This window comes from Biomphalaria glabrata, chromosome 10 (genome assembly GCF_947242115.1).
Source record: "Biomphalaria glabrata chromosome 10, xgBioGlab47.1, whole genome shotgun sequence".
NCBI classification, from domain to species: Eukaryota; Metazoa; Mollusca; class Gastropoda; family Planorbidae; genus Biomphalaria; species Biomphalaria glabrata.
Window position 1 is genome coordinate 38,655,993 of NC_074720.1, and position 25,882 is coordinate 38,681,874.

The 25,882-nt window shown below is 40.1% G+C and overlaps 2 protein-coding genes and 1 long non-coding RNA gene across 4 annotated transcripts in view; 2 read left to right on the plus strand and 1 right to left on the minus strand.

The window, feature by feature from the left end:
• The first annotated feature begins 370 nt into the window (after positions 1-370).
• LOC129928573 (retinitis pigmentosa 1-like 1 protein) lies at positions 371-2,419 on the plus strand. Its single transcript, XM_056043229.1, has one exon. It carries the CDS (start codon positions 371-373, stop codon positions 2,417-2,419), a length of 2,049 nt encoding a protein of 682 aa, XP_055899204.1.
• A 1,506-nt stretch (positions 2,420-3,925) lies between these two features.
• Positions 3,926-24,099, minus strand: LOC106051055 (uncharacterized). Its single transcript, XM_056044338.1, has 4 exons — positions 23,979-24,099; positions 9,785-9,956; positions 8,094-8,222; positions 3,926-7,399 (listed from the first exon to the last, which is right to left on the minus strand). Exons 1-4 carry the CDS (start codon positions 23,986-23,988, stop codon positions 5,470-5,472), a joined length of 2,241 nt encoding a protein of 746 aa, XP_055900313.1. The 5' UTR covers positions 23,989-24,099; the 3' UTR covers positions 3,926-5,469.
• LOC129928720 (uncharacterized) overlaps positions 21,778-25,882 on the plus strand; it is a 30,187-nt gene continuing 26,082 nt past the window's right edge. For both annotated transcript variants that reach the window (XR_008780203.1, XR_008780202.1), the window contains exon 1: positions 21,778-21,846. This is a non-coding gene — a long non-coding RNA (uncharacterized LOC129928720). The remainder of the gene's footprint in view (positions 21,847-25,882) is intronic.

Here is a 25,882-nt window from a genome sequence, read left to right on the forward strand (position 1 = left end):
ACATGATCCCAAGTTTGGCCCAAAAGTCTAAAGATTAAGATCTGAACCTCTTCACCGGAAAATTTCAAAAGCAAACAATGATATTTGGCTAAGCGGCTAATTCAGCTCTGTGTCACACAGGCCAAGAGGATTTGGAATGCTGGATATTGACATAGGCCTCAGACTCTTATCTTATTGTAAGTCATTGACATGTTGGGCTCGGGGAGCGGGGTAAAGCAGAATCAGTGGAGTAACAGTGCACCCGTGGGCTCAAGTTAGCTAATATGTCCATGCTTCCCCTTCTGTAAGTCGAAGATTAAGTGTGTCACAAACAAATCAAGTCTGCCTGTATTTACCAGTACATTTACACACACAAAAGATATCCCTACGTATGTACCACCATGAAGCGAATGGAGAGGCCCTAGACGAAGGGAATGGAGAGGCCCTAGATGAAGCGAATGTGGAGGCCCTAGACGAAGGGAATGGAGAGGCCCTAGATGAAGCGAATGTGGAGGCCCTAGACGAAGGGAATGGAGAGGCCCCAGATGAAGCGAATGTGGAGGCCCTAGACGAAGGGAATGGAGAGGCCCCAGATGAAGCGAATGTGGAGGCCCTAGACGAAGGGAATGGAGAGGCCCCAGATGAAGCGAATGTGGAGGCCCTAGACGAAGGGAATGTGGAGGCCCTAGACGAAGTGAATGTGGAGGCCCTAGACGAAGGGAATGGAGAGGCCCCAGATGAAGCGAATGTGGAGGCCCTAGACGAAGGGAATGGAGAGGCCCCAGATGAAGCGAATGTGGAGGCCCTAGACGAAGGGAATGGAGAGGTCCCAGATGAAGCGAATGTGGAGGCCCTAGACGAAGTGAATGTGGAGGCCCTAGACGAAGTGAATGTGGAGGCCCTAGACGAAGTGAATGTGGAGGCCCTAGACGAAGGGAATGGAGAGGCCCTAGACGAAGTGAATGGGGAGGCCCCAGATGAAGCGAATGTGGAGGCCCTAGACGAAGGGAATGGAGAGGCCCCAGATGAAGCGAATGTGGAGGCCCTAGACGAAGGGAATGGAGAGGCCCCAGATGAAGCGAATGTGGAGGCCCTAGACGAAGGGAATGGAGAGGCCCTAGACGAGGCGAATGGGGAGGCTTTAGACGAAGTGAATGGAGAGGCCTTAGACGAAGTGAATGGAGAGGCCCTAGACGAAGTGAATGTGGAGGCCCGAGACGAGGCGAATGGGGAGGCCTTAGACGAAGTGAATGGAGAGGCCTTAGACGAAGTGAATGTGGAGGCCCTATACGAGGCGAATGGGGAGGCCCTAGACGAGGCGAATGGGAAGGCCCTAGACGAGGCGAATGGGGGGGCCCTAGACGAAGTGAATGTGGAGGCCCTAGACGAAGGGAATGGAGAGGCCCTAGACGAAGGGAATGGAGAGGCCTTAGACGAAGTGAATGTGGAGGCCCTAGACGAAGTGAATGTGGAGGCCCTAGACGAAGTGAATGTGGAGGCCCTAGACGAAGGGAATGGAGAGGCCCCAGATGAAGCGAATGTGGAGGCCCTAGACGAAGGGAATGGAGAGGCCCCAGATGAAGCGAATGTGGAGGCCCTAGACGAAGGGAATGGAGAGGCCCCAGATGAAGCGAATGTGGAGGCCCTAGACGAAGGGAATGGAGAGGCCCCAGATGAAGCGAATGTGGAGGCCCTAGACGAAGGGAATGGAGAGGCCCTAGACGAGGCGAATGGGGAGGCTTTAGACGAAGTGAATGGAGAGGCCTTAGACGAAGTGAATGGAGAGGCCCTAGACGAAGTGAATGTGGAGGCCCGAGACGAGGCGAATGGGGAGGCCTTAGACGAAGTGAATGGAGAGGCCTTAGACGAAGTGAATGTGGAGGCCCTATACGAGGCGAATGGGGAGGCCCTAGACGAGGCGAATGGGAAGGCCCTAGACGAGGCGAATGGGGGGGCCCTAGACGAAGTGAATGTGGAGGCCCTAGACGAAGGGAATGGAGAGGCCCTAGACGAAGGGAATGGAGAGGCCCTAGACGAAGTGAATGTGGAGGCCCTAGACGAAGTGAATGTGGAGGCCCTAGACGAAGGGAATGGAGAGGCCCTAGACGAAGTGAATGTGGAGGCCCTAGACGAAGTGAATGTGGAGGCCCTAGACGAAGTGAATGTGGAGGCCCTAGACGAAGTGAATGTGGAGGCCCTAGACGAAGGGAATGGAGAGGCCCTAGACGAAGTGAATGGGGAGGCCCTAGACGAAGTGAATGGAGAGGCCTTAGACGAAGTGAATGGAGAGGCCCTAGATGAAGTGAATGTGGAAGCCCTAGACGAAGTGAATGGAGAGGCCCTAGACGAAGTGAATGATGAGGCCCTTAGCAAAGCCAATTGGGTGGCCCTAAATGAAATAGAAAAACAAAAAATTAAGCCCGACAAAATTACGCAATGAATTATAAACCGTCCTGCATCTACATCTTAATCAACAAATGAGTTAAATTCAGATTGCGCCGAATGTGCATCTTGGACGATCCATGATCACCAGACTAGAAATATCATACTATTATTTAAACAAAAGGAAGAGAAAAAAAAGGGTAGTATACATTTTACACAAATATTTACGAGATCTAATAACTACTATTTCAACGTATTAAATGTCAATATTCTATTTCACTTCTTAGTTCTAGGAACGAGGTGTGGTAGGTATTGTGTTTTATTCGTGAAGTTACCTCCCTTTCAAAGTATTGGTTCTGAATATGTCGCTTTGTGTTCCGACGACATAGAGTTGTGGGCCTACTATGGATTATAAATAACCCAATTACCTTCATGTCGATGGTAAAGTTTAAAATCAAGTTCCCCCTTTCAGACCTTGCATTCTATAGGGCAGATGATGTTAAGGTCATCGGTTTCTTTGGCCAACGGTTAACTTGCAGCCACCACACCCCCTTTATGTCAAAGATGCCCCAATCTTTTTAGAGTGGGGGGGGGGGATCATTTGAATATCAGATATAGAAGTCACTGGACGCTTCGCTGCAAACAAAATCGTACACCCAAGTATCTTATCAAAACTGTACACACAAGTATCTAGGTTCTTATCAAGACAGAACACCCAAGCATCTAAGTTCTTATCAAGACAGGACACCCAAGGTGACCCAAGTATCTAGGTTCTTATCAAGACAGAACACCCAAGCATCTAGGTTCTTATCAAGACAGTACACCCAAGTATCTAGGTTCTTATCAAGACAGTACACCCAAGTATCTAGGTTCTTATCAAGACAGAACACCCAAGTATCTAGAATCTAGGTTCTTATCAAGACAGTAAACCAAAGCATCTATATTCTTATCAAGACAGTACACCCAAGTATCTAGGTTCTTATCAAGACAGTAAACCAAAGCATCTATATTCTTATCAAGACAGTACACCCAAGTATCTAGGTTCTTATTAAGACTGTACTCCCAAGTATCTAGGTTCTTATCAAGACAGTACACCCAAGCATCTAGGTTCTTATAAAGACAGTACACCCAAGCATCTAGGTTCTTATCAAGACAGTACACCCAAGTATCTAGGTTCTTATCAAGACAGAACACCCAAGCATCTAAGTTCTTATCAAGACAGTACACCCAAGTATCTAGGTTCTTATCAAGACAGAACACCCAAGCATCTAAGTTCTTATCAAGACAGGACACCCAAGGTGACCCAAGTATCTAGGTTCTTATCAAGACAGTACACCCAAGCATCTAAGTTCTTATCAAGACAGTACACCCAAGTATCTAGGTTCTTATCAAGACAGTACACCCAAGTATCTAGGTTCCTATTAAGACATTATGCCCAAACATCTAGGTTCTAATTTTTTTTCTTATACATTTATAACCCACGGTGTGGTGGCTTGATCTTGATATAGCACATTTTAAATCTGGTACATTGATGGTGTAACATGTTATTGGTCAAACACATTAATAAAGCATTTAGAATTTAATCAACAAATAGATTTACATCTGAAAACATTTTGATGATGACAAAATTGTAAGAACTATAGTGACATTTCAGATCATTCGAAATCATACTCACAGCATAGAAACAAACAAAAAAGTGCCCTTTCAGACCAAGCGTTTAACGAGGGGCAGATATAAAGTTTTGAGGGCAGATGATGTAATGCTCTGGGGCAGATGATGCAATCTCCATGCCCGACGGTTAACAAGAGTGTCGAGTGGCCAGCACAACGACTATTTGCATCTACTTCCCTAGCGTAGGTCAGGTACCTATTTGAATTGGTTGGACTTTAGAGCGTCTTTCTATCCTTCTTAGAGATTGAAACTCGAGATCTCTCCTTTCGTAAGCCAGAGGCTTTACAACTCGGCCACTACATCCTTCCCACTATAGTAACAATTAGCTTATAATACAAATACATTCAAACAATACATACATATACAGAACCACACAGATATAGAATCACCAGGTATACACCAAAAACTGGCTTATGACCATACAGGTGTACAGTATTTACAGACCTGCAATCAAAAAGGCAATGTAAAAATTTCAGGAACAATAAAACTTATGCGCTGATATAAAAGTATAAATAAACAAGAAATATCCTGAAAAAATTCATATTAATAGAAAGTAAAAATTAATCGGAGATTTGTACACAAACATTCAGTGGAAGAAAAAAAAAGAAGATAAGACGCAATGCGGTGGAGATATAATGGCGCTTAAACCAAAGAGTATGAAAAAGAATGAAGATGAGTATTGTAAGAGCTTCTGAAATAAATGGACACAATAAAACAAGGTCAAGGTTGCCATCGAAGGACTGAAAGATCACAGGTGTCAAATAAAACATAAAAACAACTTTATGCTACAAACAGAAGAATTTAGAAATGTGATTTTACAGTGCTGAAAAGGGCAGAAAAAAAACAACTATTACACGATGTGTCTTAAAATACTTCGCTTATCAATACTTCCGTTTCAAGACACCAAATGTACCAAAATATGCCTGCTATTGTTATATTTGCTCTCTTATCTTATCTTATAAAATAGAGACGTTTAAACTTAAGAGGATTGCATCCTACGCTTGTTCCTAAGTCGATCGAGTCATAATATGTTAATTAATGACTTAAATTCTGCCAAGTCACTGTTTTTTTTTCTGCTGACTCAAGCAACCCATTCTATGCTCTAATAGCACTAGGGAAGAAGAAGCATTTGTACAAATTCGTCCTAGCATATGGGACGAGCAATGTGCTTTTATCTTTTGTGTCTTTCTGAGTATTTTATTAGGTTATGTTTTTGTATTTGAAGATTATGGTTCAGTGTTTCATGTATAATTGCTACTTTACTTTTAAGTCTTCTCTTTTGCCATAACTGTGTATAACATTTTATGGATAAATCGAGAAGAAGTCAATAATAAAAGAAGACACATGTTGACATGTTTACAGCTTCTCGGATTTCAATGATTTCATGTTCATTGAAATAAAGTTCAAAGTTTCTACCATTGTGTAGAACAAACGACTCTAAAGTTTCAGTCTCAAGACATCGGATTCTTTGACATATTTAGATAAGTAAGTTTCGCATATAAAATCTTTCCCTTCAGTACTGTTTGTAACCATCTTCAGCTTGACCGGATGTACAAAATGTATGCCAGTGTCATGGTAGTATGTCCAGGGCCTCAGACGATCCTGCGCCCAGAGGCTGGCGCCTTTCAGGTATGTGACGTTTTTCCTATTCGAAAGGCCGTAGTGTATGACCGGAAGTGCGATCTCTATCATGGTTTCGTGCCGCCGGAAGAGCTCCGACGCCATGATGTAATCGTCACGAAGCACATCCGGTATATAAAAAAGGTCTGTGGCTCGATGAATAATATAGTTTACTCCAAGGTTAGATTTGTAGTTGGACAGGAAACGTTTAGCGAAGTAGTGAGATTTCAAAGCGAACGCACGAGATGTGTCGTCTGGTATTGAGACAGAACTATTGGTAAGTGTGGCGAAGGCATTTATTACGCCTCTCTGACCCACAGGCGAGTTCCAATGGTACCATTTCTCTAGCTTGTTAATTTTGTACATATCCCGTTTGGTAAATCCACCTGGTATCCAGATCTGGTCTTTAGGTAGCGAGGCCAGTAGCCAAGTGTTCACCAGGACGTCCTCACCCATTTGCATGTAGCCTTTAACCGGAAGCCGAAGCTTCATGGCGTGGGTCACGCATTCGTACATAAATAGCCAGCTGCGAGTCATCCCGGACACGAACGTCACGTGACCTAGGTCGGCCTGGTCTGAATACTTGACGAACGAGTCCAGTGACGGGCCGCAGTACATGATGTATTTAAAGTATCGCCGGTGCACGTACTCCATGTAAGGGATGGTGCTGTACAAGGTCTCGTAGTTGATGATGACCACTAACAAAATGTCCGTTATCACCGGCTCCCACATACTCTGCTTCAGTGGTGAGGAGCAAATCCTTGAGAAGTTCTTTGTAATATGCTGCTCCACTCTTGCCAACTCTGAGTTGTTCTGCATCATCATAAACTCCTTGTTAAAATTGTAGCTTATGCCAAACACATTCTGGGTTGGTTCAGCAGCTTTATCATAACTTCCTTTGAAACCGATGAAGTCTAAGTCCGTCATCCAGGCGTTTAACAGCCAGGCTTCACTTCCAAGGTTTAGACACTCGAGAACACCCAAAACTGTATTTCTGAGACAAGTTTCGTCCCAAACATTGGCATCGCATTCTATCGAGTTTACACACTGCAGTACAAAACTTTGATCTTTATCCCCAGCGCTTTCGTGCACATCACATTTTGATGGCGTCATCGGATCAACTTTATAATAAGCGAAGTTAACTACTTTCATTTTCTTCAAGACGTGTATTAACAGTGTTCGGAATAGCATCTGATCACGTGTCTCACTTCGCGGAAGAAGCATGGACGGAAACGAGGCGTAGGTGAAGATGGTCGGCCCAGTCTGGAGAGACACCAGAGTGTTAGCCCCGATAGCCACTGGTGAGTTGACTGGCATCAAGGAGCTTTTTTCAGGATTATACAGATTTGTAACGCAAGTTTTCTTGGAGATAGCCACGCCTTGTTTTATTGTCATGCTAGACAGATCACTGACATACATAACATGTGAATTAACGGAAGGCGCGCTCATGTTTAAGAGCTGATACTCGTGTGGGTACGTGTTGGTGAGTCCCCAGTGCTCAAAAGGATTGAAGGCTGAGGTCGTGTTATACCACAGACCAGATGACTTGTCTTCGGAGACTTCGAACGTATTCTCCATGTCCCGGATGGGTACGTCACACGATGCGTCTGCAATCACTTTGGCGCCGTTTACCATGGCCAGCAGGTACCCACACAAAATGGACGGCTGAGTTAAAGCCTGCACAGTTTCGAGACGACCCAGGTCACGCTTACACATCTCCCAGGTCAACTGTATACATCCAGGTGAGCTACAAGGTAAAAGGAAATGTTTGATTATATAAGAATATGAAGTATATCACTATTGCATTGAACTAGTAAGCTACATATGTTTTTTTTAATCTTCTATAATATAAAGCAGAAAGTAAGGCGTATGTATGTATGTTCCTCACAGAAATCAAAATCGTTTCATCAATCTTGATCAAACTTGGCAGAAATGTTCCCTGATCCGAGAATAGGAAATTTGAGAAATAACGTGTAGAATGTTTTGACCAAAACACGGAGGGAGTTGATAGAAGCTTTGTATTAGACAGACAGAGTGAGTTGATAGAAGCTTGGTTAAAAAAAACGGGATATGGACTGAATGCGATCTGATAGGAAATAGCCATGTGTTCAAATGTCTGCCTTTTGTCTTCCTGAAGGAGACTTGGAAAAAAAATCTGTTGGAGAGTCTGTGTTTAGTTGGAGATAAGAATAATACTTTTTTTTTTTTGTTTTAATATATGTGAAAAGATGAACACTTTCACGGGTAAAAGGGGGGGGGGGCTGCTGTGTCGGCATTGATTCTTACTGAATTCGACTCAAAGAGTCAATAGTTTTAATTGCAAATTGTTGTTGTTTAAACAGTTTAACAATAGAAGGTATCGACTTTGTGTCTACGTAATAACAAACACAGGCAATGAGTAAACAAGGACCTATAGGTTAACTTCAGGGCATGAGCCTTACTTGCAAGTTTGAAGATCAACGGGAGATTCCGTTACTACTACCACTGCCCACTGGTCATTTTGCATGAAGCCTGCAACGTCATGACATGGTGTGGTCAGCGCATCCACCACAATCCACTTTTTAAATTCCCTAAGAATGAAAAACAAATTAAAAATTTTAAAAGGATGTCATATAACTAGCAGCACCTGGTATCTCTAGCCTGGACCTCTGAGACTCTCCTGACCATTGGGACGACTGGTCAGGTGGACAACCTAAATTAAAGCTATGTTTTTTCACATTAGTAATTTATTATGTATATATATATATATGGCTCCTTTTGTCTCGAAAGGCAATGGGTGCGCCCAAATGAGTCACTGGTTTTGGCTTAATCTTGAGACGGGGCAGAATCTGGTGTGGCTAATCAAGCCAATTCTAGAACGGCAAACTTTGCCACAATTCGTACATGTGTATGCCTCTGATTTAGGGCTAGCGGACAGGGCAGCTTTCTTTTTTTCCCTCTTGATTAAGACCGCTTCAATACTTTTGTTCTCAGCAAGGGTTGTCCCAGCACGCACAGTCTGTCTCCATGCACTCCGGTCTTTGACTATGTTTTCCCACATACTTTCGCTGATGCCTGAGGCTCTCATGTCTCGCTTGCAGACATCTCTATATGTTAGTCTTGGGCGGCCCTTGGGTCTGACTCCTTCCACTATGTAGGCATATCCGTACTCTATATATTTTAGCATCTAATCATTACACCCTCGTGCACCTGATTTTTTTTTCCTCGTTGACTGGAGCATATGTAGCTGGTATCTGAATTGAAATACCGGCTGTAGTTGGAAATTCCTAGGTCATGGCCACATTGTTGTATGCTTGCTAATCACGGACGCTAACTGCTGAACTAGAGAAAATAATCCTATCAATGGAATCGAGTTACTGTACAATAGAAGGATCCTAGGTATCACATACAGAAACCCCATAACAAATGAAGAGATTTGAAACTGGTTAGACCCCGCCCACAACTTCCCTACCTCATCCCCTCGAGAAAAAATTTCCTGGTTAGGTGAATATATAAATCTACAACACTTAATACTATTCTAATGTTAGTCCTTTGAATCTAGACTAAGAAGACTCCTGAACTTTTGAATGAAGAGCACCTATACGTGGAAATATCCAAAGTTGTGTAGTCCGTTCATGGTCAATATTTTCTAAGTCCTCTAGCGTAATTTATTATTTCATCTTATACTTCGAAAATATTATAACCGTCAAACTAGAGTTTTTCACAGATATACATCAACTGTTAACGTTCTAGGAAAATCGTTAGAGCCGTTTTCGAGATTCGTGTCCAGACGTTTCTACGAAAGTGCGAGATGAATAGAGGTATTGTTTTAAAAAAAAAAAGATTTTGCTAATTATTGGAGATTCTCACAGTGAACTAAGCAATGCTAATGGCGCTAAATTTGAGTTAAAAATTGCTAACTAAATCAAAGTTACAAACAGATGAACTTAAAAAATTTGATTCTGCAGCACTTAAAAGATAGCAAGTATATATCATGTAACTTTAGCTTATACTTAAAAGGGAATAAGTTATATAATGTAACTTTAGCTTAATATTTGTTATATTAACACATCAAAGTCATCAAAACATGATCATACAATCGCTAGCATCTGTATTAACAAAACTACAACCAAGCTTTCATTCCAAGCCTCACCTCAGTACAAAGGTTTTATTGTCTGTCGGCGTGACCTCTATTACCTGGGAGTCATACACCTGCTGAATACTACGCCGAGGGGACATAGACTTTCTGGACAGGAAGAACTGTTGCCCCAGCAATATGATGACCCCTAGGGCCATGGCAAGAGCGAACCAGTTTCTCTGTAAACCTACAAATAAGAAATTCGATTAACAAACGAGTTCATTGAAAAGATTTTCGGAAAGAAAAAATTTGTATTTATTGTTTGACATGTTTCGGATGTTCCTTCAGAGTTGAAGATAATTACTTCCTAGTCCAAACCTCACGCAGGACGACTGGGGATGGGAGCGGGCAAGGTTTGAACCCGGGACCATCGATAAATCTGAACGACAGTCCAGCGCGCTAACCGCACGACCTAACTTCAGCTCTGAAGGAACATCCGAAACATGTAAAACATTTTACAAAACAAACAAATGAGAACTCAATGATTGCTCAATAAGAAGAAATACATGCGTATAAGTCAATGATATTGTATTTAACTTATCATAATTTTGTCATTTATCATACCTAAGTCACGAACCATATAATAGTCACGTATCATATTGTATCCATTAATGATATTGTATATTACTTATCCTATTGTAGGTCACTTATCATATTGTGTCACTTATCATATTGTAGGTCACTTATCATATTGTGTCACTTATCATATGGTAGGTCACTTATCATATTGTGTCACTTATCATTTTGTAGGTCACTTATCATAATGTGCCACTTATCACATTGTATGTAACTTATCATATTGTGTCACTTATCACATTGTAGGTCATTTATCATATTGTAGGTCACTAAGCATATTGTAGGTCACTTATCATATTGTGTCACCTGTCATTTTGTAAGTTACTTATCATTTTGTAAGTCACTTATCCTTTTGTATGTCACTTATCCTATTGTAGGTCACGTATTGTAATATATGGCTGCTAAGTCTTAAGTGAGCGCGATGGGAGAATGAGGCGGATGGGATGACGACGTGCACGTACGAGATTTTACGAGAGTGTACGAGAGTTTACGAGAGTGTACGAGAGTGTACGAGAGTGTTCGAGAGTTTACGAGAGTGTACGAGAGTTTACGAGAGTGTACGAGAGTTTACGAGAGTGTACGAGAGTGTTCGAGAGTGTACGAGAGTGTACGAGAGTGTTCGAGAGTGTACGAGAGTGTACGAGAGTTTACGAGAGTGTACGAGAGTGTTCGAGAGTGTACGAGAGTGTACGAGAGTTTACGAGAGTGTACGAGAGTGTTCGAGAGTGTACGAGAGTGTACGAGAGTTTACGAGAGTGTACGAGAGTGTTCGAGAGTGTACGAGAGTGTACGAGAGTGTACGAGAGTGTACGAGAGTTTACGAGAGTGTACGAGAGTGTTCGAGAGTGTTCGAGAGTTTACGAGAGTGTACGAGAGTGTACGAGAGTGTACGAGAATTTACGACAACTGATTGTTCTCACTTTGGTAGGGAAGCTGGGACACTTCGGATAAAGGGCGAGCGCTATGGTGGCAGATGAGTACACCAGACCGAAAGGGTGCGCGGTGGTAACTTAAGCGTGCGGAGCAGGCCGTCCTAGCCCAGTTCCGAGTCGGACACTGTCCAATTGGTGTCTCCTTCGGACAGTTTCGAGAACATCGCGACACGCGGTGCCGCCACTGCGTCGAGGACGATGAAACAACGCAACGCATTTTCTATGAATGTCGCGCTGAAAATGAAAAGTGATCGGGACAAGGATATGTGAGAGAGAGAGAGAGAGAGAGAGAGAGAGAGAGAGAGAGAGAGAGAGAGAGAGAGAGACCCCTGGTCCATGTGCTGTAACGGGTCTGTCCTTGAACTGGGACAAGGCGACCTTAAGACTCACTGCCCGCTTTCTTTCGCGTCCTCTAAGGGAGCAACCTCAGCATGACTTTCTACTACGGATGGGGACTACTGTTTATTCATTTCTGCTTTTTCTGAAATTATTTCATCATGACCTCTCCTACTTAAGGCTCGTTTTTTTTTTCTTTACTTTCTCAACACTTTGAAATGATTTGAAGTCAGCAGTGTGTGTGTGTGTGGGGGGGGGGATATTCCTTACCTTGTAGTTCATTCATTAGTTATTAAGAGTAAAATAATCGCTCTATAACAGTGGCGTAGGTAGGGTGGGGGAGGAGGGGGGAGAATTTGAAAATCCCCCCGGACCGACAATTGAGGGGGGCACCTAAATGAGTGTTTTTTACATAAAAAATTAAATATTACCCAAAGAGGTAAAGCCCCCAGGGCCCCCAAACGATAGGAAATTCCTAGCTACCCCTCTGCTCTATACGTTCTATAAAGTTCTATGATGTCTTTTTTTTTTTTAAGCATTTTTTTTTATATTTGACATGTTTCTGTACACGTCTTTTCTTTGTTCAGATTTGTATAGGTCCGCTATGTCAAAATGTAAAAGAGTTTACAGTGTTGCCCCGACAATTCGAGAGTTACAGGGTATAAACTGGTAGATGTGTGCGAATGTCATTCTGACTATGTCAACACACACTCCAGATTTTTAAATTCGTTTGTCATTGTTGCGCTTTTAAAATGTGTAATTATCTGATATTTACACTACACTGTCAGCAAACAGAAGCCATGTAGGGACCGAAACTCAAGGTAAACAGAATTTATTGGACAATAATTTAATTTTTATTTGCTGGGGGGGGGGGGTGATGAGGGACCAGTTTTTTTTCACGAGACGATAGAATTGTGTTAAGCAGAGTCTCTCAAACTCTGCGAACATCCCCCCCCCCCCAGGCAGGAGGGGAGGAGAAAACACATGGAGACAGGGGAGACAAACATATATACTCGACTCTCAATCAAGTAAAAAACCACATTACATTATTACCAGCGCTAAATAAATTCTTAATTTAAGGGGGCGTCGTTTCTTTATCGAAGTAGGAAAGTTGCAGAATTGTTTTCTTGAGAGGCGCCTGCATGAAGATCTATTCAAAACGCTCATTTGAAGAGGTCACGGCAGTCGACCAGTCTCACGTACGTCAGAACTCAGAACGACTAGTCGACTATCTACCGATTGACGTTTCATCGTTCTGTTGACGTCTTTGGCGTAATAAAACGTGCCCACTGCGTGACGTCTTTTTGAAATTGAGGATGATCTTACGACGAATTGTCGTCGAGGTTTGATTACACGCGAACATACTGTACTGCCCATTTCAGTATCTGGCGACGCAACCTCTTCATAATTTAACTTTATTTGAAATGAACTCTGATGACCAAGAGAAACAGTGCGCTGAAGACGCCAGAAGAATGTATTTCTGAAACTTCAAATGCAGGAAAACGCTTGGCGGCTTGTTAAAGGTCGAAAGAAGACTGCAAACGTAACATTTTGGGTTTGTGGGATGCCAATAGGAAATGTTTGAGAGACATTGGTGTAAAGGGTGGGAGAGAGAGAGAGAGAGAGAGAGAGAGAGGATGAGAGAGAAATAGAGAGGGAGAAAGTGAGAGAGGATGAGAGAGAAATAGAGAGAGAGAAAGAGAGAGAAAAAGAGAGAAAAAGAGAGAGAGTGGATGAGAGAGAAAGAGAGAGAGAAAGAGAGAGAGATAGAGAGAGAAAAAGAGAGAGAGTGGATGAGAGAGAAAGAGAGAGAGAGAAAGAGAGAGAAAAAGAGAGAGAGTGGATGAGAGAGAAAGAGAGAGAAAAAGAGAGAGAGAGAAAGAGAGAAAGAGAGAGAGAAAAAGAGAGAGAGTGGACGAGAGAGAAAGAGAGAGAAAAAGAGAGAGAGAGGATGAGAGAGAAATTTAAGAGAGAGAGAAAGAGAGAGAGACAGAAAAACAGAAAGAGAAAGAGAGAAAGAAACAGAAAGAGAGAGAGAAAGAAAGAGACAGAGAAAGAGAGGCAGAGAAAGAGAAAGAAAAAAGTGAGAAAGAGAAAGAGGGTTCGTAAAAAGTTATCTGTTTACCCCCCCCCCCCCCCGTAGTTTTGACTAAATGAAGAAATGTGTGTCTCTTGGTATAACTGATCGTCAACTATTGAAGGCAGACAAACGTAAACTAGCATTAGACATCCCGCATAAACATACACACACATTTTGATCGAGCGCTGATAGATTGCTGTCAACTAAATCTTTCAGAGTTTATTTTGTTTTGTTTTCAGGTCGATCTCCCGTCTTTCTTAAGGTTTAAATACTATAATGCCCCAAACAATTAACGTAGCCGTATAAGAAGCACAAAAAACACACCCATAAACAGAAATACACACGCAACACACAAACACACACACACACATACACACACAGACATAGAAGAGAGCACCTGGTTGCATGCGGCCTCAGAACGAGACAGCTGGAGGCCGCGGGATACACATTTGAAAAAAAGAATCCGCTGCCGAGGACAGACGAAGACGGCGAAAAGAAAATCTAAATCGACCACCTGCGGACAACGGTTATGGTTGTCCTGAATGTGGCAATATATGTAGGTCAGAGCTGGGGCTGATTAGCCACGGGAAATACTGCATTCCTCATTATTTCAACTCCCAAGAATGGGAAATGGGAGAAAAAAAAACGCGTAAAAAATCCCACCTGACAGACAGAGAGACAGACGAACAGCTGGAGTAAGTTAATATTAGCTTTGTAAATTAATACATTAGAAGTAGACACAAAATAAAAAGGTTTCGGTCACGAGGCCTTCATCATCTATAGGGAAACAGCACAACTTAAACATGTAGTTTGAACTCTTTCCGCTCGACCTACTGGCTAAAGATTCCCTTCGCTATGTTTAGTAGATGCATTGTTGTCGAATGTGACCACATTAGGTCCAACTTATTTGGTTCTTATAACCAGCTTTTCCCATTAACCGGATTCAATTTATATTAGGATTAGTTTCGATACTTTAGGATTCGGTTGGAATAAGCGGCTGGTCCCGATCGTGATTCTTCAAATATATATTCACACTTTATGACTTTGACTCACGTAATCTATGTTACGTGTTACAAGTTTGGTTTTGTCATGTGTAGATCTGAACATTTCACTACATTCAGTTCATTCAAAGACTTTCACAAATATCATTCTTGTCCAGTGATGTTGTTTACATGACGGGAGGAGATTTTGATATATACGCAGCGCAATGGCATATAAGACCTCATGATATTTATATTTCGTTCTCTCAGTCATCTTCTTACATTCTCTCAGTCATCTTCTTACATTCTCTCAGTCATCTTCTTACATTCTCTCAGTCATCTTCTTACATTCTCTCAGTCATCTTCTTACATTCTCTCAGTCATCTTCTTAGATTCTCCCAGCCATCTTCTTACAATCTCTAAGTCATCTTCTTACATTCTCTCAGTCATCTTCTTACATTCTCTCAGTCATCTTCTTACATTCTCTCAGTCATCTTCTTAGATTCTCCCAGCCATCTTCTTACAATCTCTAAGTCATCTTCTTACATTCTCTCAGTCATCTTCTTACATTCTCTCAGTCATCTTCTTACATTCTCTCAGTCATCTTCTTAGATTCTCCCAGCCATCTTCTTACAATCTCTAAGTCATCTTCTTACATTCTCTCAGTCATCTTCTTACATTCTCTCAGTCACCTTCTTACATTCTCTCAGCCATCTACTTAAATTCTCTCAGTCATCTTCTAATTTCTCTCAGTCATCTTCTTACATTCCCTCAGTCACCTTCTTACATAAGTTATATAAGTTACCCGAGTAAAATATGAATTAAAATCAATGATTACAAAGTTAGTTTTAAAAAAGAAACAGCGTCACATTTTCTAAGTAACATTTTTCAAATTGTTTTCGTCATAGACGTCTGAAACAAGATTAACCCTAGACGTATCGTTTCCGCCACGAAAATTAAATCAATTCCCCTTTGTTACATGTGGCTGGGAAAGAATGAATTAGCATGTTTCGTAACCTCTTGCTATACTGGATTAAAGAAACGTAACTGTTGTTACTCCGTGGAAACAATCTTGGAGTTATGTCCCCTTTTTACGAGCGCGTTATTGGATTGATTTGATAAGCATTCACATTTTTTTTTTCTTCTTTCTTCTCTGTTCCGCTACAGAAAAAAACAAATTAAACCTTTCTTAGAGCAGATTTGCTGCAGATATATGTTATAGGCCTTTTACAGTGCTTATATCAACTCACTCTGTCTGTCTGTCTGGTAAAAAGTGTGTACACGTTATTTCTCCCACACCCATTTTCGGATCAAGCTGAAACTTCGCACAATTATTCATAATGTAGACAAAACATGAATCAAATAAACAAAAAGGAATCAATTTGACAATTAATTAACTGGTAATTCATTCTTTTGTTTAATAGCAACAAGGGAAAGTAATACGTTAGTATGCACAAATATGGCTAAATTTGTTGGGTTTAGTCCCTTTCAATAATTGATAAAGCTATTTCTCCCTCCTCATTCTCCGATCACTTTGATACTTCAAAAAGTTATTTATTGTATCTAATAAAAACATGAACCAATAAACAATAATACTCAATTAGTCAATTGCTAACTGGTTTCATATCAAATAAGGGAAATAACTTCCACATGATTGGTAGATATAGTTTTAAGGACGGAGCTCTTCCCCTTTGGTTAAGCTTTTTTAAAAAAAAAAAAATACTTTGCTTATTGTCTTAGAACGACAGTGGTTCATCTTCTAGAGCCTGATTAACTCTTTCTCTCCGTAATTATTTACCACATTCTGGTGGAATCAACGTTGGTATCGTCAGTTAGGAGAGAAAGAGTAAAGATGAAAAGCCTAAGAATGGGATAAAACCTGAACGTCGCGCACACATCACTTGTTGATTTTTTTCTCCACGCAGCTGTTTGGCCTAACGACAATATGTATATGAGTGTACGTGATTCAATTGTATGTCAACATAGAGATGGTATATCCATAATACAGGATCAAATGACCTTAGAAACGCAATCCTACATCGAACAGCCACAGGCAGACAAAACAAAAGGTGGGAGGACGACATGAAAGAGTTTCAATCTTTCCCCGTAATATTTAAATCAGCCACAGATCGTGAATAAAAAGGTGGTGAAACAGTTAGCAATGGTGTCCCAACAGCCGCTCTCCTAGACAGAAGAAGAAAATAGACTTTCTAGCATTATAGTTTGATCATATTCTTGCCAGAAAAATATGTCACTATGCCAAACACTTCCATCCTAAATGTATCTATTGCGTGTAAATGAAAAAGAGAGAAAGATTTGACTGCCTTTCCTTCAATTCATACAGAATACATGTAAATAGAAAAAGCCAGAATCAGAAAGCGCATATGTATATAAAAATATGTATACTTAAATGAATAGATAAAGAGATAAGATAGATAGGTAGATAGATAGATAGATAGATAGATAGATAGATAGATAGATAGATAGATAGATAGATAGATAGATAGATGAAGAGAGGCTGTTTAATTCTAGCAGAATGTTTTCCTCACTGTGTGTCCCTTTCCCAACACCCTATACCCTATACCTCACGAGACACTTCTTCATGGGCCCTCCCCCCATTCCTCACGAGACACTTCTTCATGGGCCCTCCCCATCATTCCTCACGAGACACTTCTTGATGGGCCCTCCTCCCATTCCTCACAAGACACTTCTTAATGGGCCCTCCCCCCATTCCTCACGAGACACTTCTTCATGGGCCCTCCCTCTCATTCCTCACTAGACACTTCTTCATGGGCCCTCCCCCCATTCCTCACTAGACTCTTCATCATGGGCCCTCCCCCCATTCCTCACGAGAAACTTCACTATGGGCCCTCCTCACGAGGCACTTCACTATGGACCGTCCTCACGAGACACTTCACTATGGGCCGTCCTCACGAGACACTTCACTATGGGCCCTCCCCCAATTCCTCACGAGACACTTCACTATGGGCCCTCCCCCAATTCCTCAAGAGACACTTCATCATGGGCCCTCCCCCAATTCCTCACGAGACACTTCATCATGGGCCCTCCCCCCAATCCTCACGAGACACTTCATCATTGGCCCTCACCCCTATTCCTCACGAGACACTTCTTGATGGGCCCTCCTCCCATTCCTCACAAGACACTTCTTAATGGGCCCTCCCCCCATTCCTCACGAGACACTTCCTCATGGGCCCTCCCTCTCATTCCTCACTAGACACTTCTTCATGGGCCCTCCCCCCATTCCTCACTAGACTCTTCATCATGGGCCCTCCCCCCATTCCTCACGAGAAACTTCACTATGGGCCCTCCTCACGAGGCACTTCACTATGGACCGTCCTCACGAGACACTTCACTATGGGCCGTCCTCACGAGACACTTCACTATGGGCCCTCCCCCAATTCCTCACGAGACACTTCACTATGGGCCCTCCCCCAATTCCTCAAGAGACACTTCATCATGGGCCCTCCCCCCATTCCTCACGAGACACTTCATCATGGGCCCTCACCCCTATTTCTCACGAGACACTTCACTATGGGCCCTCCCCCAATTCCTCACGAGACACTTCATCATGGGCCCTCCCCCCATTCCTCACGAGACACTTCATCATGGGCCCTCCTCACGAGGCACTTCACTATGGGCCCTACTCACGAGACACTTCACTATGGGCCTACCCTACTACTACTTATACACCTCCCTCCTACTTCATAAATCTCTTTTTTTTTTTATTATCTATGACTGTTTATCTACATGTCAAAAGTACGCCTAAACCTATCAGCCCCCCCCCCCCTTCCTTTAATGTATATATTTTTTTTTCGGTCACGGCTAACATAAAATTAATTCCGGAAATCCGTAAGTATTTGTTTCAGTTCAATGAAATGTGAAACCATAAACAAGGGAGGTAACAAAGAGATATTTTTTTAAAAAATAATCTTTTTTTTATAATCCTATATATCTAATTGACATGGATGGCTTTGTTGTCTTCCGACACTATCTAAACTCTAAACTATAAATTATAGTGTAAACACAGAACATTTTTTTTCTAGCCTTGATTTTAATTTTTGTTTTAAATAATAATCAATAATATAGGTAAATTATAAATACCAACGTTATGACATATTTGATCTCTTTCTAATAATAAATACAGCTTTAGGTGAGAAGGCACACGGCGCTGCCCAATCCAAGGTCCTAGGCCCCACATAAAACACACACAAAAAAAAAGGAATTAAGACTGAAAAATAAACTTTCTTTATCTATATCTAAATAAACAAAAAAAGTTAAATTCTTATAGCGCAATTTACGTAGCGTTCAATTAGCGTTCCGTAAGCTTCCTTAACCTAGTCATACAGGTGTCGTGAAGCGATAGTTCAGCACAGTGCAAGCGCCAATAACACGAATGCACTTTATAAACGATCCATGATCACCAGACTAAAAATAACGTTTCGACATTTCACCAGAAGGGAAGAAACAATGGCCTCCTAACATACGTAGTCTAACAAGCAGATCTCATACTTTCGGGGATAAACCGTAAATCCTAATACAGACCTAGAACTAGGCTAGTAGATAGAGTCGTAAAGTTCTGCTATGTTTGAGATTTGATCAATGTTTCGCAGTTGTTGTTGTTGTTTTTTTATAAGTATAAAAATTTCTTGTCCTGTGCAAGGTCCTGTCAATGTTTAGTGTCTGTTGACGTAGTAGTATAATATTACCCATGAGACCTGTTACTATTAGTGTGTCGCGAATGTCGTAGAATGCTGGGTTCGTGCTTCCTGGAGTCACACTTGACACGTGGATTAAAGTTTATTTGATGACAATAATAATACCGCACTTCTTGGAAGTTACATGAACCACTAAGAAACAAGGTCACATCCGCATAACGGCGGCATCAAATATACTCAACATATCAAATTCTCCAAAATAGACTTCAAGTAACGTCCGCATTGCAGCGGTATCAAATATATCCAACATATCAAATTCTCCAAAATAGACTTCAAATAACGTCCGCATCACAGCGGGTAACAAATACTTTAATAGTAATAGTATAGAATAATAACTACTAGAAATACATGTCTCAAGTGACCACTGGCTTCGACTGCCCAATAGATACTTCTTAACTCAAAATTACTACTTGACTCTCTAGGTCACTACTGTCCATACCGGACCAAAAGATACTACCTACTGCCCTGGACCAAAGGATACTACTTGACTGAACTAAAAGTCCATTTAGTCATCCTTACTTCCTGTTTCTAAATCAGGAGTTTCGCGTGTCTTTTTACCCGAGGTGAACTTTTAACAGGCAATGTCAACCGAGACTGTGACAGGCCCCACCAATCGGAAGCACTAGGCGGCTGCCTAGTTTGCCTATGCCTAAGGCCGGCCCTGTTGTGTGTATGTACCAGTGTCGGGTATTCTTACTATATACAATTGATGCCCAAACTAAGGTCTGCGGGTCATATCCTCCCCCCTCGAGACCATCTGCACTTAAGATTAATTTCCAATGAATTCAACTGTCTGATACGTGATGATACGACCCGCTTGTGGGAAATACACAAGCCCGGGACAGGCCGTCATGCTAAAAAAAAAAAAAAAAAAAGTTGGTCACCAGTGCTATAAGCTATTTCGTGAAAACGTTCTTCCGTTCAATTTAATAATTCTTTTATTTCCCCGATTTAATACCTGCACTCTAAGCTCAGTTAAAGTGCTAGCATACAATCAAACGTGTGGCGGTCGTAAACTATAGCATAACATGCTTTGGGTACAATAATCCGAGAGTGAGAGAAAAAAAAAAAAAACCACCCATTCCCTGAGACATAAATATCCTCTCGGGTGGTAACAGGAGACAGCCATATGTCACATGACTAATGCAAGAAGGACCCACCCCGGCCATATATCTCCCCCTCCTCAATGCGCACAAAAAAACAAAACAAATGTCGCGCTGAACAGTAAACACAAAATAGAGGACTGTGGATCCTAGTAACTGCGCCTAATAAAGTTTGAGTTTCAAAAGAAAACAAGGAGAGTAACAAAAAAAAAAACATGTTTATTACATACTATGTGCATTGTATTCCTTTGGGGTATTGAATAACATTGAATATCTAAATAATAATATCCCATATTGAATATCACATTGTTCTAAGCTATTAGCTATTTGGTTACTAGTGCTAGTGTACTCTTGTTAACTAGTTGGGATTCACAGTCATGGGAGTTAACTTTGCGTAAAAATGTTTTTTTCCCATTGTAAGACATATAAATGTTGCATCATTTTGTGTCTTTTTTTATGAGCATTAAAATAAATTTATCATGAAGAATCCTTAATTACGTAATTTAAATGGAGTTTTGTCGAATTATATGTACTGTTATAGATTTTGTAACTTCACTTTTATCATTGTAGGATCCGTTTACAGGTTATAGGCCCTGATGTTTAATGCTATTCTATAGAGTTCTGGCTTTACCTTTACATACGCTATAACTTATAGAACCACAGAAAGGTTACATGGATATTTTCAATCATTTTTTTTTTTTTTTAAAGAAAAATAAAGAAAATTACAGAGCAATATTGGATTTATATCTGAAATAGCTTTGGGTCTCATCAAGTGTAAATCCGGCCCTGATTACATAATAGATATTAAAAAGCAAATGTTTAACATTCATTGATGGATTCAGAAGTTCACAACTAATCATTTGATGTTAGATCAGATTATAGACATCCCACATGATGTCATTGGAAGGAATCTAACTAGAAAAAAATGGCACAAGGAGACAAGCTGCAAGAAGGCCTAGACTGGGAAAAGGATCCACATCATTCCGTCGGGGACTGAGGAGCAGCTTGAATAATGTTGGGACGAATGGTGGACCAAGTCACTTATCTTCTTATCTTATATAATACAGACGTTACTTCAAAAAAGAAGATGATTACGTCCTACGCGTCATGCATTTAGTCATGCATATTAACCAATGACTTAAATTCTGCCAAGTCACTGGTTTTCCTGGCTAGCTCAGGCAACCCATTCCATGCTCTAATAGCACTAGGGAAGAAGGAGTATTTGTACAAATTTGTCCTAGCATATGGGACGAGGAATGTGACCAAGCGTGATAAGTAGCTGGTGACTATATAGTAATACAACAAACAAACTGGAAAAGTAGGACGCTGATAGGGTAAGCTCTTTAATATCTTTGAGAAATTTTTTGTACAATTGTCCTTTATATAAAAGAAAACATTTACAAATTTGTAGTAAAGGCCTAGGTAATTTTATTTTTTTAAAAGTAAAGGCGACGTAGGTATAGGTCAGTGATATTTCATTCAAAAATATAAAAGACAAAGAGTAAAAAAAAAATACATAAATAAACTTAATTTCTATGTTTTCATTTAGAAAAGAAAAAAGACCCCAAAACATATTTATAAAACTACGAAAATATATTTAAAAAAAAAATTATTTTTATTTATATTTTATATCCTATGATTATATAGTCTTACTGAAGAATTGTGTACATGTTAATATGTGTACAAGTTGAACAAAAAAATGACACTTAAAGAGTCATTTACAAAGAACAAGTCATAATCTACAACAAAAAAAAAATCATTTCCTACTTTATGCGTAACTATATGGTAGATTAAATACTCTTTTTTTTTTCATTGAACTATAACAAGAAATAAATGCATATGTGATGTTGATCACATGACAATTGCGTTATTAATGCGACGTCCTAATAGACTCAGCTAAACAAATATTCTATAAATGAAAAATTTTAGCTTGACATCGGCTCGCTTAGGATTGTTCGAATTTTAAACCCAAAATAAAATGTCTTTTTTTTTCTTCTTTTTTCATTTCAAAAATGTGACCGTCTCTCTGCCCCTTAAATGAAGAGATTGTAAGCCAATAGTACATAAACATTGGGGACGCGGTGGCGCTTGGCTTCCGAACCTGTTGTCCTGTGTTTGAATCTCGGTATATTGAACTTCAGGATTGTTAGGGTGCTCCTGAATACACCTGACTTTAGTTTTGGGGGAAAGTATAAGGCGGTTGGTCGTTTCGCTGGCCACATGACACCCTGCTTGTTAACAGTTGGCCAAAGAATCAGATGACCATAACATCATCTGCCTTATAGACCGCATGGTCTGAAAGGGGAACTTTTAGTAGTATCACTGAAACAGATGTCTATACAATAGTACACATGTCACCCGGACTCACTTGTTTGACTCATGTTAGAAAAAGAATTTTCCAAAATACCTTTGAAAACATTTGACCTTTTTTGCGAATTTAAATGTTTTATTAATTAATAAGCTCGAGTCTATAACACAATATTTGAATAAAATGCATTGCTGTCATCTTCTACATTAGATACCAGTTAGTCAAATTCTGGAGCTCGGGAATAGCCGACAAAAAACCCTCATACATTGATATTCATTTTTAAATGTATATACCGAAAACAAAAATTAATACGACGGACTACTATCGGCACAAATGTGGTTCTATCTTCACCAGTATTGAGTTTTAACGTATATTTTAATTAAAAGAGAAAGTAGCACAAGAATCTTAATGCATTATTTTACATTTATATTCTTTCAAGCGCGTTTGAGTCACCTAATTCTTTAACATCTTAATCCTCTTACAGTACTCTAACATCTTAATCTTCTTACAGTACTCTAACATCTTAATCTTCTTACAGTACTCTAACATCTTTGTACAAATTTCGTGTTTTAAATTTTGACGGAATCCAAATTAAAAAACTGATCTCCTCAGACTAAAAAAAATAATAGGCGGTTGGTTTTTTAGCCGCAACATCACCTCAAAGGATTATTTTATACTAAAAACTAAATGAATACATCGACGCCATAAGGGGTTGCCTTGTATTATAGCCGAGATTTTACTGACCAAATTTGAATAAAATTTAAAGGCCGAGGTCACATTGTCCAACAAATGATCAAGTAAAGACCACTGGTCAAAATTTTGATAAAGTTCAGAAACTAATAATAATCAACTTTTAAAAAATATATAGTCTAGAAACCAAAGCTTTAATAATTAATGTATATCAAACTCTAGAAACGAAACTTTAATTCATGACCAACATTCGATAAAATCTAAAAATCGAAGTTTTAAATTTATTTAAATAAAAAAAATAAATACACTTATATATACAGATTATGCCATATTCTTTTCTATGAATCTCGCGACATTCTAAATAAACATGTTTACATGTACAGATGTTAATACATTTGATTTAAGAAAGCTCAAACACATTTTGAATAAAATTACTTCAGGAAACTTGAAAACTAAATGTTTACTTACTTCGTAACATTTTTTCGTTTGTTTTCCAATTGGATATTTGTTAGCACAAAGTTTTGTTTCGCTTCTTTTCTTAATTAAACATTTTGACTGTTTTTAGCTGTTAGCCATTTTCTTGTCTAAGTACGGGCAAGAAAAACAAAAAAAAAATATTGAAAAAAAAAAAAAGGGTGGGGGGGGGGATTGGTTTGGAAGGGTACCAAAAGTAGTAATTGGTAGAAACAAAAATCTTTCCATTGCGAGCGTGTCGTTGGAGCGTTGCAATGAGCACTTTGATTGGTTCAAGCGCATATCACATGGTACAACTGGGGGGTGGGGGAGTGGGTGTGTCTGGGTTGGCAATAATAGGAGGACGCGGAGCTGTTTACTTGAGTTTGGTTGACGGTGACATTGGGAGACACAACAGAGAGAGAGAGAGAGAGAGAGAGAGAGAAAGAGAGAGAGAGAAGAAGAAGAAGAAGAAGAAGAAGATAGACAAAGTGTAAAGAGATAAAATAGAGAGGAAGACAGAAAGTCTGGACAGAAAGACGGAAAGAATGTAATCAGCGTAATGAAATACATTTTATAATTGTTTCTACTGTAATAAATGGATTTGGATTGAACTAGTTAGTAGAGCAGTGATGGTTATAGCAGTGATTGGAAGAGTACAGAGAGAGAGAGAGAGATGGATATAGATATAGATAGATGTTGGCCTTTTTATGCATTTATGCAATCTGTTCTATACCACGAAAATGGAGGTAAAGGAGTCTAATATAAACATTTTTAAAAAGTTCACGATATCCAATCACACGCGGCCTATATCGGTGTAAAGCGCAATTTATTTAGGTAAGTAATTGGAGATGTATGGCTGAGAACTATAAATAACTCGCTACTTTGGTGTCTCAGTTGTTGATAAATAGCGTATATTTTACAGCGTATAATAATGTTTGTGCACATTTTAGCACTGTAAAATCAACTTTCTGAGCTCTTTAGCATCACAGTACTTCTCAATCAACTCATCAATCAGCTTCTCAATCAACTCATCAATCAACTTCTCAATCAACTTTTCAATCAACTCATCAATCAGCTTTAAATCAACTCATCAATCAACTCTTCAATCAACTTCTCAATCAACTCTTCAATCAACTTCTCAACCAACTCATCAATCAGCTTCTCAATCAACTCATCAATCAGCTTCTCAATCAACTCATCAATCAACTTCTCAATCAACTCATCAATCAACTCATCAATCAACTTCTCAATCAACTCATCAATCAACTTCTCAATCAACTCATTAATCAGCTTTTCAATCAACCCATCAATCAACTCCTCAATCAGCTTCTAAATCAACCCTTCAATCAACTTCTCAATCAACTCATCAATCAGCTTTTCAATCAACTCATCAATCAACTTCTAATCAACTCATCAATCAACTTCTCAATCAACTCATCAATCAACTTCTCAATCAGCTTTTCAATCAACTCATCAATCAGCTTCTCAATCAACTCTTCAATCAACTTCTCAATCAACTCATCAATCAACTTCTCAATCAACTCATCAATCAGCTTCTCAATCAACTCATCAATCAACTTCTCAATCAACTCATCAATCAACTCATCAATCAACTTCTCAATCAACTCATCAATCAACTTCTCAATCAACTCTTCAACCAACTTCTCAATCAACTCATCAATCAGCTTCTTAATCAACTCATCAATCAAACTCTTTAATCAACCTCTTAATTAACTCATCAATCAACATCTCAATCAACTTCTCAATCAACTCATCAATCAGCTTCTCAATCAATTCATCAATCAACTTCTTAATCAACTCATCAATCAACTCATCAATCAACTTCTCAATCAACTCTTCAACCAACTTCTCAATCAACTCATCAATCAGCTTCTTAATCAACTCATCAATCAGCT

Excerpts from the sequence above, each read along its gene's own strand:
- LOC129928573 (XM_056043229.1), top strand. The coding sequence starts at position 371 with ATGTACCACCATGAAGCGAATGGAGAGGCCCTAGACGAAGGGAATGGA.
- LOC106051055 (XM_056044338.1), bottom strand. Across the intron at positions 8,223-9,784 it reads AATAAAACCTTTGTACTGAG|GGAATTTAAAAAGTGGATTG; the intron begins GTGAGGCTTGGA and ends TTTCATTCTTAG. Across the intron at positions 7,400-8,093 it reads GTTGATCTTCAAACTTGCAA|CTCACCTGGATGTATACAGT; the intron begins GTAAGGCTCATG and ends TTTACCTTGTAG.